This window comes from Colobus angolensis, unplaced genomic scaffold (genome assembly GCF_000951035.1).
Source record: "Colobus angolensis palliatus isolate OR3802 unplaced genomic scaffold, Cang.pa_1.0 Scaffold188, whole genome shotgun sequence".
Classification (NCBI taxonomy): domain Eukaryota; kingdom Metazoa; phylum Chordata; class Mammalia; order Primates; family Cercopithecidae; genus Colobus; species Colobus angolensis.
This window is the reverse complement of record NW_012115021.1, coordinates 922131-935804: the sequence shown is the minus strand read 5'-3', so window position 1 is coordinate 935804 and position 13674 is coordinate 922131. Positions and strand designations below refer to the sequence as shown.

At 40.5% G+C, this 13674-nt stretch overlaps 1 protein-coding gene across 4 annotated transcripts in view; it reads right to left on the bottom strand.

The window, feature by feature from the left end:
- Positions 1 to 7254: 7254 nt before the first annotated feature.
- RPS6KA3 (ribosomal protein S6 kinase, 90kDa, polypeptide 3) overlaps positions 7255 to 13674 on the bottom strand; it is a 118626-nt gene continuing 112206 nt past the window's right edge. For 3 of the 4 annotated variants that reach the window (XM_011940182.1, XM_011940184.1, XM_011940185.1), the window contains one exon: positions 11965 to 13170. In XM_011940182.1, coding sequence (XP_011795572.1) covers positions 13048 to 13170 — 123 coding nt within the window. In that variant the 3' untranslated portion in view covers positions 11965 to 13047. Of the gene's footprint in view, positions 8705 to 11964; positions 13171 to 13674 lie in introns of those variants that run through there. The other variant, XM_011940183.1, reaches the window with a different exon arrangement.

Genomic DNA, 13674 nt, shown 5'->3' with positions numbered 1-13674 from the left:
ACCAAAGCATAATATTTGCATGGCACTTGTTATTACTCTTTAAATTTGTCTGTCCTACCTCACTGTAAACCTTACCGGGCAGAGACCATGTCTGTTGCTTACCATTACCCCCCACTTAGCTGAATGTCTGGCACATAATAGGTGTTCAATACACACAGAAAGGAAGGGAGGGAGGGGAGAAAAGACTTAAGTTCAATGTTAATGGGCTGAATTGTGTCCCCCCCACCCAAAATTGGTATGTTCATGTTCTAATCCCCAGTAACTCAATGTGACTGTATTTGGACATGAGGTCTTCAAAGACGTGATTAAATTGAAATGAGGTCATTAGTGTGGACCCTTATCTGACTGGTGTCCTTACAAGAAGATATTATTAGGTCACAGGCATGGGGGAGAACACCACGTGAACAAGAAGGTAGCCATCTATAAGCCCAGGAGAGAGGCCAACCCTGTTGACGCTTGGTTTTAGACTTTCAGTCTCCAGAACAATGAGAAAATAAATTTCTGTTGTTTAAGCCACTCAGTACGTGGTACTTTGTTATGACAGTCCTAGCAAACTAATACAACTGGCTAATGCTGGGCTGCACTCTACAAGCTTTATTTCTAAGTAAACTAAGTAAACTTATTTTAAATAAATCACCTTCCCACAAACACCAGGGTTTGAACATACTTAGAAGACAGAAATAAAGTATCATCATCTAATATAGTGGTTCTCTTCTGGGAACATTTGGCAGTGTCAACCAGAAATGTTTCTGGTTGTCACAACTTGAGGAGGGGGGCAGAGCTGATGTTGAGACAGATACACTTCTTAGAGGGAAATTCAAAGATAATGGGGGACTCAAAGTTCTGGGTTTCTCTTTCTATTCGCAATATTTTTAAATTTACATAATTGAGGATGAAAGGATTTTTATGAAATTTATTTAAATTTTGCTTCAAGGTCAAATAATGATGAACTTGAGCTTTGGAGTTAGAGAGATCTGGGTTCAAATTCAGGCTCTGCAGTAACTTATTACTCTATGTGTTTGGGCAAGTTTTAATATCTTTACAAGCTTCTGTTTTCTCATCTGTAAATTGGATGTAGGAATAGTAGCAACCAGCCAGGCGCAGTGGCTCACGCCTGTAATCCCAGCACTTTGGGAGGCCGAGGTGGGCGAATCACCTGAGGTCAGGAGTTCGAGACCAGCCTGGCCAACATGGTGAAACCCCATCTCTGCTCAAAAATCCAAAAATTAGCCGGGCATGGTGGCAGGCGCCTATAGTCCCAGCCACTTGGGAGACCGAGGCAAGAGAATCACTTGAACCCGGGAGGTGGAGGTTGCAGTGAGCCAAGATCGCGCCACTGCATTCCAGCCTGGGCAACAAGAGTGAAACTCCATCTCAAACAAACAAACAAAAAGAACAGTACTCACCACATTAGATTGTTGCAGGAATTACATTGATATAATGCATTCAATTAGCAATTGTGCCTAGTACATGATAATAGTTAGACTCTAAGAGTCTTGAACTCTAAATGTTTAAAAATCAAAAGTTTCTGTCAATTACCCAGTATAAAACCTCAAAGGAGAAAAAAAAAAAACAAAAAAAACCTCAGGCTTCATTTCTCTACTGTAGGATGGTTCCCCCATCTGACTGATCATCTTAATCACTTGGAAGGAAGTGAGTCGTGTGGACATCTGGGGGAAATGTGTTCTAGGTAGAGAGAACAGCAAGGGCAAAGGCCCTGAGTGGGAGCATGCTTGGCATATTCAGGAAATAGCAAGAAGCCAGGTACAGTGGCTTCCACCTGTAATCCCAGTGACTCAGGAGGCTGAGGTGGGAGGATTGAGCTTGATGCCAGGAGTTTGAGACCAGCCCGGGCAACATAGCGAGACCCACTCCCCATCTCTAAAAAAATAAACACATGAAAATAAAAAAAGCCAGGCGTGGTGGTTCACATCTGTAGTCCCAGCTACTTGGGAGGCTGAGGCAGGAGGATCCCTAGAGCCCAGGAGTTTGAGGATGCAATGAGCTATGATCGTGCCACTGCATTTCAGCCTGGGCAACGGAGGGAGACCCCATGAAAGAAGGAAGGAAAGGAGGAAGAAGGGAAGGACATAAATGAAGGAAAGGAAAGAAGGAAGGAAGGAAGAAAAGAAAGAAAGAAGGTCAGTGTGGCTAGAATGCATTGAACCAAGGGAAGAATTTGAAGAGATGAGATTGGAGAAATAAGGAGGCCAGATCACTTGTAGTCTTCAGTAGGTTTTTTTGTTTTTTTTTTGGAGATGGAGTCTTGCTCTGTCGCCCAGGGCCCAGGCTGGAGTGCAGTGGCACCATCTTGGCTCACTGCAACCTCCGCCCCCTAGGTTCAAGTGATTCTCCTGCCTCAGCCTTCCTAAGTAACTGGGATTACAGGTGTGCACTACCACGCCTGGCTAATTTTTGTATTTTTATAGAGATGGGGTTTCGCCATGTTGGCCAGGCTGTTCTCGAACTCCTGACCTCAAGTGATCCACCTGCCTCGGCCTCCCAAAGGGATGGGATTACAGGCATGAGCCACTGCGCCCGGCCTTTCAGTAGGTTTTTAAATAGATCATTTTGGTTTCTGTGTTAAGAACAGACTGTAGGGGGCAAGGGTGGAAATGGAAACCACACAGGAGGCTACTGTAATAGTCCGAACGAAAGACAGTTGTGGCTTGGATTAGGGTATAAAGTTACTTTTTGGGATGTTGAGAATGTTCTGAAATTACATTATGATAATGGTTGTACAACTCTGTAAGTACTATACTAAAAGACATTAAATTGCGGGCATGGTGGCTCACGCCTATAATCCCAGCATTTTGGGAGGCCAAGGCTGGCGGATCGCAAGGTCAGGAGTTTGAGACCAGCTTTGCCAATATGGTGAAACCCTGTCTCTACTAAAAAATACAAAAATTAGCTGGGCGTGGTGGCGTGCACCTGTAGTCCCAGTTACTTGGCTGGCTGAGGTGGGAGAATCGCTGGAACCCATGAGCTGAGATCGTGCCACTGCATTCCAGGCTGGGCAAGAGTTAGATGCTGTCTCGAAAAAAAGAAAAACAAAACAAAACATTAAATTGTGCACTTTTTTTTTTTTTTGAGACAGAGTTTCACTCTTGTCTCCTAGGCAAGAGTGCAATGGCGCAATCTCAGCTCACTGCAACCTCTGCCTCCCAGATTCCAGAGATTCTCCTGCCTCAGCCTCATGAGTAGCTGGGATTATAGGCTCCTGCCACCATGCCCGGCTAATTTTTGTATTTTTAGTAGAGATGGGGTTTCGCCATGTTGGCCAGGCTGGTCTTGAACTCCTGACCTCAGGTGATCCACCTGCCTTGGCCTCCCAAAGTGCTGAGATGACAGGCGTGAGCCACCGTGCCTTGCCTAGATTGTACACTTTAAATGGTGAACTGTATGGCATATAAACTATGTCTCAATAAAACTGTTAAGAAAAGAAATAGGAGATGGATCAAATGACAAATAAAAGAATTGACAAATGGTACTGAGGGTTTAGCTGAGATTAGAAAATATAAATTTGCAGTGGTATCAGTTTGCATAATTATATGGTTTTCAAAACTGCCATTGCAAAATTGTAACTGAGACAATGAGATCTGACCTAACCAACTCCAACTCCATCTTGTTTCTTTTTTTTTCTTTTTTTTTTTTTTTTTTTTTTTTAGACGGAGTCTCGCTCTGTCGCCCAGGCTGGAGTGCAGTGGCGAGATCTTGGCTCACTGCAACCTCCACCTCCTGGGTTCACGCCATTCTCCTGCCTCAGCCTCCCAAGTAGCTGGGACTACAGGCGCCCACCACCACTCCTGGCTACTTTTTTATAGTTTTAGTAGAGACGAGGTTTCACCGTGTTAGCCAGGATGGTCTCGATCTCCTGACCTTGTGATATGCCCACCTCAGCCTCCCAAAGTGCTGGGATTACAGGCGTGAGCCACCGCGCCCGGCCAACTCCATCTTGTTTCTAACCTCCAAGCTGTTCTTGTTCATTCCTGGGTGTAGGCTGGACTAACTTTGGGAGAAACTTAGTTTACAGTTTAAAATGAAAATGATAACAGCCCTTTCCCAAAATGAATCTCCTTCTTGCCTGGGGACTAGACTGCCTTTGTAGGACTAACAAATTACCCAAAAGATTAGAAATTATGGTTTAGGAGTCATGCAGCTGGGGGCTACAAGATTTGGACTCTCCACAAATTGCTCCTGGGGACAACATTGCTATCATAAAGCCTAAGATCAGTGCTTGATATATTTTGCAGACCCTGCACTTGATGGATCAGTTGGCACCACCCAGATCAATAAACTGGCTAATATGAGCTTGTGGCCCCTATCCAGGAACTGACTCATTGCAAGAGGACAGCTTCAGTCCCCTATGATTTCATCTCTGACCTGGCCAATCTGCACTCTTGACTCACTGCCCCCCACCCCACCCCACCCCACCCCACCGAATTATCCTTTAAAACTCTGATTCCTGAATGCACAGGGAGACTGATTGGAGTAATAATAAAACTCCAGTCTCCTGTACAGGTGGCTCTGCGTGAATTACTCTTTCTCTATTGCAATTCTCCTGTCTTGATAAATTGGCTCTGTCTAGGCAGAGCAAGGTGAACCCACTGGGTGGTTACATTTCTTCCATACAATAGCTCACTGCATACAATCATTAACCAAAATGATCCAGGATTGGAGTTTTTTTTTTCTTTTTGCTCCGTGGGTGCAGAATAAGGGAAAGATATAAGGAAGTTGTGGGTGCTTCTGAGAGAAGTTCAGATTATCAACTATGGGGCCATGAGGTTCAGTCTTGATAGAAAAGGAAATAAAGACTGGGGACTGTGGGGGAAAACCCTAAAGGGATAAAATTCAAATTCCTTAATATGACTGACTTATTATGCCTTTGATGATCTGGCTCCTGCTTATCTCTTGAGCCTCACATCTTGCTTCTTCTCTTACGTTTTAAGTTCTAGTTATACAGAACTTTTAATTTTGAGTGCTTCTAATTCTGAATTTCTATACATTCTATTCTACCCTTCTCCCTTGCCCTTTTAGGTCTCAGATTAATGCTTGTTTCCTTAGAAGGTCTGCTCTAATCCCTAGGCAACCCTGCTACATATTCCTACAGCATCCTGCACTTCCTTTACCTAGCTTTTTTAGTGTGTCAATTCTATGAATTCAGGGTACATTAATATAAAGCTGCAGAAGCCTGACCATGGCCAAATACTGCTACTCTGTGTCAGTCTGTCTGAGGAGCCAGGTGTTTCTATAATCATGGTAGGCAGACTAATGAACTTCAAAGATATCCATGTCCAAATCCCTGGAATCTGTGAATATGTTATCTCACGTGGCAACAGGGAACAAAAGTTGCAGATGCAATCAATGTTGCTAATCAGTTGACCTTGAGATGGAGAGATTATCCTAGATTCCCTGCGTAGGTGAAATCTAATCACATGAGTCCTTAAAAGTGGAAGAGGCAGAAGAGGAGAGGCAGAAAGATGCATGTGGAGAGGACTTGACCCACTGTTGCTGGTTTTGAAGATGAAGGAGGCCGGGCGCGGTGGCTCAAGCCTGTAATCCCAGCACTTTGGGAGGCCGAGATGGGCGGATCACGAAGTCAGGAGATCGAGACCATCCTGGCTAACACGGTGAAACCCCGTCTCTACTAAAAAATACAAAAAACTAGCCGGGCGAGATGGCAGGCGCCTGTAGTCCCAGCTACTCGGGAGGCTGAGGCAGGAGAATGGCGTAAACCCGGGCGGAGCTTGCAGTGAGCTGAGATCCGGCCACTGCACTCCAGCCTGGGCGACAGAGCCAGACTCCATCTCAAAAAAAAAAAAAAAAAAAAAAAAAGAAGATGAAGGAATGGGCCATAAGTCAAGGAATGGAGGCAGCCTTTAGAAACTGGAAGAGGCAAGGAAACAATTCTTCCCTAGGGCCTCTGGAAAGGAACACAGCAGCCCTGCTGACACCTTGATTTTAGCTCAGTGATATCTGTATTGGACTTCTGATCTCCAGAACTGTACGATAACAAATTTGTGTTGTTTTAAGCCACTAAATTGTGGTAATTTGTTACAAAAATGGTAGAAAGCAAGTACAGTTAACATTCCTACCTTGCCTCAGCATAATGCCAAGTAGACCTTGAAGGTTGCCATCTTATCTCAAGTACCTAAATCCAAGTGGATAGCCCCGAAACCAGCTGTTACAGGCTGAATTGTTGTATCTTCTCCAAATCCGTGTGTCGAAGTCCCAACCCCCAGTACATGAGAATGTAACAGTATTTGAAGATAAGGTCTTTAAAGAGGTGATTGAATTAAAATGAGGCTGTTAGAGTGGGGCTCTAATGCAACGTGACTGGTGTCCTTATAAAAAAAAGGAACACCAAGGCTGCACATGCACAGAGGACCAACCATGTGAAGAGGCAGCAAGAGGGCACCCAACTGTAAGCCAAAGAGAGAGATCTCTGAAGAACCCAACCCTACAAGCACCCTGGTCTTGGACTTCCAGCCTCCAGAACTGAGAAAATAAATTTTGAATAAGTCACTCAATGTGTGGTATTTCATAATATGGCACTACTAAGAAATGTCAACTGGGCAAGAAAAGGCTAACTTCAGGCCTATATAACCCATTCCCTCTCTAGCAGGAATCAATGAACTCAATCAGATTTCCTCTAAAATATGCTGATATTTATTACCAGAGAGAAAATGTAAAGTCCTTATCTCTAAGATGCTTTTAGCAAGATATACTTGGTCTTTATAGATGGTTTATTGTAAAACTTGGGAATTGTGGATTCATGAGGCATGACTGGCTGGAGAATGAGGGCTCATTTAAACTGCATACAGAAGTATAAAAAGGAGATGTTGCAAAATCAAATGACTCCCTTTGTTTGAATAAGGTCTCCACATACAACGCTCAGAAAACTTGTCCATTTTGAATCCAAAGTGCACCGAGAGAGAAAAGGGCCGTTTTTGGAGCTGGACTCTGTAACATTTTGGACTTCTCTAAAAAAATAGTATCTCATCTGTGTCTGGTGATCATCCCATATCCTCTGATTCATTAAAGTTTGGTATTGGGTAAGAACTATGATTTATGTGTTTGACTTGACAAACCCTTTGAATGAAACAAGATTATGCATGGAAAAATTATTTTGCACTTCTTAACTCAAATATTCCTGTTTTAAGTTCTATCAATCTAGTTTCAAAAATATCCTTTGGATAGAATTTCACATAAAGAGTTATATGATCAAAATAATCTGATAAAAGGGACAAACACGCATTGATTTGAAACTTTATTATATAAATTTTCATTTCTTTTAAAGATTACAAAACCTGTTCTATGACAGGAATACAAGCAATATTTTTCCAGGATTATTCATGGATACATCTGAAGAGCTTAGATTACACATTAATAGTATGATTTGAAAACTTCCCAGATTAGACTCTTAAGTAAAACAATTTAAAGTATTTAGTGATATTTGATCCTTTACAAGCATTTTATAATTATGGCAGCAATGCCAAGCATCTGATGCGATTTAACCACCAATGAAAGGTACAATACATAAGAATCCATGATATGGTATCTGGGCTTCTGGCATGCCTTACTAGAGAGAAACTAGTATAAAGGAAGATCATATATAATAGTAGAAAAATATTTGTGATTTTTTTCTTTTTTAAAAACTATTTAAGTAGGCACCCACCCCATTCCCACCCATGACCAAAAATGCAAAATAAGTACAACCCTTAGGTGTATACCTTCCCTTTTGCTTAGGGCAATAGTTAAGATAAACTAATATATGTATATGATTTTTAAGAGTTAAAAACTCATCACCCATAATCAGTAAGGATGCTAAGGAAGGCAATACCTTGAAGCTTTTTTTAAAATTAAAAAACAAAGCTTTAGATGGTAAACTACACTTACAGAAACACAAACCAAAATCTTTATGCCCTTGCTTTGTAGGTGAAAGTTCTATTTTAAATACTTCTTTGAAAAACTCAGTATACAGTTCATTCAGTACTATGGTGATAATAGGAGTAAAGATGTTCACTTCCATTAGACAATGAACTAATCTACTTAGAGAGGACTATTATAGCAACTCTCTTCTCATATACATTTATACTCTACTCATGGTATATACTCTAAAGAGGTTTTATTGAGGTTTGTACCTCTGAACTTAAATCTCTACATTTTCCTTTCCACTAATCTCTATTCAAAATGTCATATACTTTGCTAGTTGCTCTGGAAGAAGTCATGGACACTTAAACAGCTTATCATGCAGTTCAAGATTATATGGCAAAATAATGAGGAAAGTGCCTTAAGAGGTAGGAAGTAGGCTCTCATCCCAACCCTTGTTATGCCCTGTTATGAAGTTAAAAAACTAGAATCAAAGTGGTAAATGTGAGGCTGATAGTAATACCAGGCTTTAGAAAATTAAGTTGACTTAGTTACTACAATTCTTTGAGAACACTCAGTCACATTGGAACCAGTTGCAAATCACTTGATCACACAGAATACAGCAGTGTCAAAAACACATAAAGCACACTGTAGATACAAATTCTTCTTGGCCATCCATATTTGGGCATTATCATTGTGGAGATTCTTCACTGGAAAAAGTAGTTAAATGTGGCTCTGTTGAATACCACAGTCCCAAGAAAGTGAATTTCATTCCTTCATTAATTGGTCTCCACCAATGGTCACTTGGGGAGACCAGCAAAATGTAAGCAACCTGGGGTTGAAAAGAGGACTATTTTCATTAGTTGAAAAAAAAAATACCGAGTTAAGTCAAGTTATCTGTGAATTAAGTAAGGCTCAAAGTATATATCCAGTTTAAAATTAGTTACATGGCATTGGGCCTTTCAGAGGGACACAACTCTAGGACTAGATTGAAACCTCCTGGTTTAAGCACCAAGGTCAGCCATGGAATCCATCATATTCATTAATCTGAGAAAACAGACCTTTTCTGAACTTTTACATTCCTGAGCTATCTATCCTAATGCCTTAATAAGTTTCAATGTATTATCAATGCTCAATCAATAAGATAGAATTTTCTTTATAAAATATAATAAAGCAAACTGAAAAATTATAGGTCATTTTTAAAGGCCAGGAAGTAGAGAATATCAAAGCCATGTTGAGATGTGTATTGCTGGCCTCCATGGTGATTAAGCACATCCATAGCAAGGGCTGCAAATCTTGAATACTTTTCTGCTCTCATCCCAGGTTGGGCTTACCTGAGTCCCTTTTCTGCTGAATACATTCTGCCCTCTCTTGAAGCCTTTGCACCCACCTACCCTCTGTTCAAATCCTTCCTGGGCTGAAGGTGCAGGGCACAGTTAACGGGACAGCCCCACCTCCCATGATGTCCCCTGGCCCCAATAGCAGTCACTTCTTGAAAAGAGAGGGAAATGGTTGACCCAAACCCGCTTTTTGGAGTGCACTGCATATGAAATGTGGAAACTCTACAGCATACACACCACATCTTCTCTCCAGACAATTGTAACTGACTTTTCACACACACAAGCTTCATAGCATCTCAACTTTGGGCCTTGTCAAAATTATTACATTTTTGGACTTTTGGGGTTGCTTGTGAATAAATGCATCCATATCAGATCTGTTCAAGTTGGGGGTCTGTTGCATTAGAAATAAGACACCTCTATAAACCAGAAAAAGCTGAAATGATTTATAAAAAACAAAAATTTAAAAAGGATGAAAAACTTACCTTCATTTAACATCATCACTTCAAAGGGAAGATACAAAACACATGTAGTGTAATTCATACTTTCCAGTATGTGCTTGACAAGCTTAAATTCAATCTCTCATTTTGTAAAAGAGGCCTGATAGTTTAGTTTCTTCTTTCACAATGAAATATCTTTAAGACTGGACTGATACCTTCTGGGAGAAGCCTCAGTAACTGGCAGCACTAATTGGTGAAAGGCAGAAGCCTTTAGGGGCCTCAATACCACACCTGTAGGAGCCTGAAGACGTTGAGAAATTAATGGAAAAGTTAATCCAACATAAGCACTATATTTAGAGCACATTGTTGGCCAAGTTTTTCCACTGTATGTCAAAAGCAATGGAAGGGAATAACAGGACCACAGATGAAATAAATTTAGGTAGAAAGCCTTCCATTTTGTGAACATATAACTTACTTTTCTCCAATAAAATTGGCTGCTTGACTAGGCAAAGAAGGCAATTATCTTCGAAAGAAATAAAAGTTGGCATCATATACCAGTAGAGGACTGCCCAAGAAATATGTAGTTTTTGAACTCAGCTACTGGTTGGTGATCATATGAAGGAAAGGCAGCATGGTGTTATGAGGGGAAAAAAAATAAAAATGGGGAGAAGTTAAGGATTCTAGACTTTGATATGTGTTCTCTACATGCAATATGAGAAAGTTGAATCGGGTAATTTATAAGGATTTATGTGTTTACTTCTAGTTCTAAAAGACTATGATGAACAATACTCCTAAGCAATTATGGAGTAGTAAAAAATCTGAAAATCTCTCTTTTTCTGCTCAGAATGACATTAACATTTTAAAAGTGACAATAATTTGAGATGACCATAGTTTGAAACACTGAATAGAGGAGGGGAAAAAAGCTCCCTTTCCAGGCAATGGAAAGCAGCTTTTAATAGTTAGTATCCATATATTCAAGAACTTGAAAATACTTTCTCTATGTAGATATTCTGATATCCCTCCTATACATTATTTCATTTAGAAGCTAAACTTACATTTGATTTCTTTTTTTTTTTTTTTTTTGAGACAGAGTCTCGCTCTGCCCCCAGGCTGGAGTGCACTGGCCGGATCTCAGCTCACTGCAAGCTCCACCTCCCGGGTTCCCGCCATTCTCCTGCCACAGCCTCCCGAGTAGCTGGGACTACAGACGCCCGCCACCTCGCCCGGCTAATTTTTTTGTATTTTTAGTAGAGACGGGGTTTCACCGTGTTAGCCAGGATGGTTTCGATCTCCTGACCTCGTGATCCGCCCGTCTCGGCCTCCCAAAGTGCTGGGATTACAGGCTTGAGCCACCGCGCCCGGCCTACATTTGATTTCTATGCAGTAATCTTTTTTGTGTCACTTGGGCAAAATAAATGTTATAGATTTCCCCTTTCTCTTTAATTGCATAGAGGAGAAATTAAGGAATGACAAGTGGATTTCAGGACATTTAGATAGACCACACTCTTTTGGCTTTGTACTCTTAGGGGAAAATTTAAAGCTTCTGTGGCAGGAAAAAAGGTTTCTGATATAAATGGCTTATTACATGATGGCTAAGAAAAATCCGTATGAGTATATTCTTTTTTTTTTTTTCTTCTTCTTGAGACAGACTCTCACTCTGTCGCCCAGGCTGGAGTGCTATGGCATGATCTTGGCTCACTGCAACCACCACTTCCCAGGTTCAAGCGATTCTCCTGCCTCAGCCTCCTGAGTAGCTAGGATTACAGGCACGTGCCACCATGCCCAGCTAATTTTTGTATTTTTTAGTAGAGATGGGGTTTCGCCATGTTGGCTGGCTGGTCTCAAACTCTTGACCTCAGGTGACCCACCTGCCTCGGCCTCCCAAAGTACTGGGATTACAGGCATGAGTCAATGCGCCCAGCCCGTATGGGTACATTCTTGATGAGGTTAAGTTAAATCACTTTTTTCTTGTTCATATGTCTTTTACATTACATACTGATGTATGCTAAGCAGCTTGGCAAAGACACAGGTAATAATGGGGACTGAAGTTTCTTTCGTCAAATACAATTGTGGAAACTACCAAATTAGATGCAGATAATGAATACTGCAATCTAAGCAGGCCCAGTGGCCATTATGAAAACTGATCATTCCTGAAGTCAAAGGAAACAGTATGTGGCTATAAATTATCATGAGGGATTCGGAAAATACTCAATGCTGTTCACTTAGCCTGCCCTACCTATCATTTTAGGTTATAACAGATACTGTTTGATCAATAATGTTTTATTCCCTAAAATAAGAAAGTTTAAATCCAATTTCATATAGAGGCCTTTGGCCTTTATTACATTTAAATTAGTGTTTAATATAGAATATCTATTTAAACATGAAATATCCAATAGGACTTCAATTACCTGTTGCTAAATTTTCCTTCACCAATCTCCTTACCATGACTCTTAAAGGGCTTTGACGTATATTGGCAAAATCCCAGATGATACGCCAAATTCTAAGTATGGATGCTATGTAAGATTAGAAGTACAAGGACTACTTCCTTAATTAAGGAAAAAAGAACTCTAAGGAGTTGCAAAGTAGATGGACTAACTTCATAGGTGTATTCTTGATTTCATGCCACACACATATAACTTTCTCTACCATAACAGCTCTCTAGGTTAGTCTGACAGAGCACCTGACTTTAAGAAACAAACAAATGAATGAACCAGTGAAACAGACATGGGGAAAGATATGTACATTTTGGAAGTATTACATTCAACAGCTGTTCCACAATCTGGCCATTTTTAGGGCTGTCCAACAATACTGTTAATCCAGGTGAACTATTTAACCAGATTTAATAGTCAACTGATTAATAATAATAGATTCCAAGTTAAACAAGGCATGTATACATTAAAGAAAGCAGTACAGAAATGTACTGTATATGAACTGTTTACAAAAACATACAAAATGTTGGATGGCACAAGGGATACAGTGCTAATATAAACGGATTGTTTAAGCTAAGTGCTTAACATAAATTGTCCATCCCTATAACTAACAAAGAATATTTAAGGGACATGAAATATTTCCTATAAAAATAATGCTATATGGTGTACTTTATTCAGTGTATTTTTAGGTGGTATTCATATGTTCATCATTTTTCTCATTGATTCAGTGACTGTATCTTCATCATGTTTCCATTTTCATTTCTTCCGAAGCTCCAGGAAAATCTAACTTGCTAACAATCATTTAAAGCGAGAAGAGACGAAAGCAGGAGCAGCAGCAGAAACAGCAGCATTATGGGTACCAGCTGGGACAGTGTGTGCTTGCAGGTGTCTCTCAGATATGTGCTACCTGTCGCCAGAACTTGTGCTATCAGCTTACACCATGGTACCAAATATCTCACTGAGGTCACTTCACAGGGCTGTTGAGGTGATTTTTTTAATACCTCTCCGCTGAGCAAGAGTAGAGCGGCCTACTGGTTCCAAAACTGGTGACTGATTACGGTTCAAAGCAGAATATGTAGCTGCCATGGCACCCTGAACAAAGGAAATAAAGGTAATACAAAAATGACAATGGATAGTCACACGTACACAAATATAAAATGAAGTTTTTTCATATGCAAATGTATACAGATTTTATTTGGTTCATAATGAAAATAACCACATTAGTCAAATCCACTGATTTAACCAAAACTGTAGAGGCCAACGTGGAGGTTAAAATTATGTATGAGAGAGAACAAAGATAGCCTCATAACAGGTAGTCCTCACTTTTCTCAAGACTATTCAACATTTTTTCCCTTTGCATTCCTTTAATACATAAAGGCACTAAAGAGACAGGAAGGCATGCTCTTTAAGTTGGGAAATCCATAAGCTTAATCTGTCCTTACTGATAGTGAATACCTACTTATGTAGACTGAGAGGAACTCAAAAGTTGCTCTTAAACTAGTTTTATTACTAATATATTGACATGCCTTGAGCTTTTCTAAGTCACTCACTGTAAGAGAATCCCACAACAGAACTGGATGCAGGATGAAAGAGAAA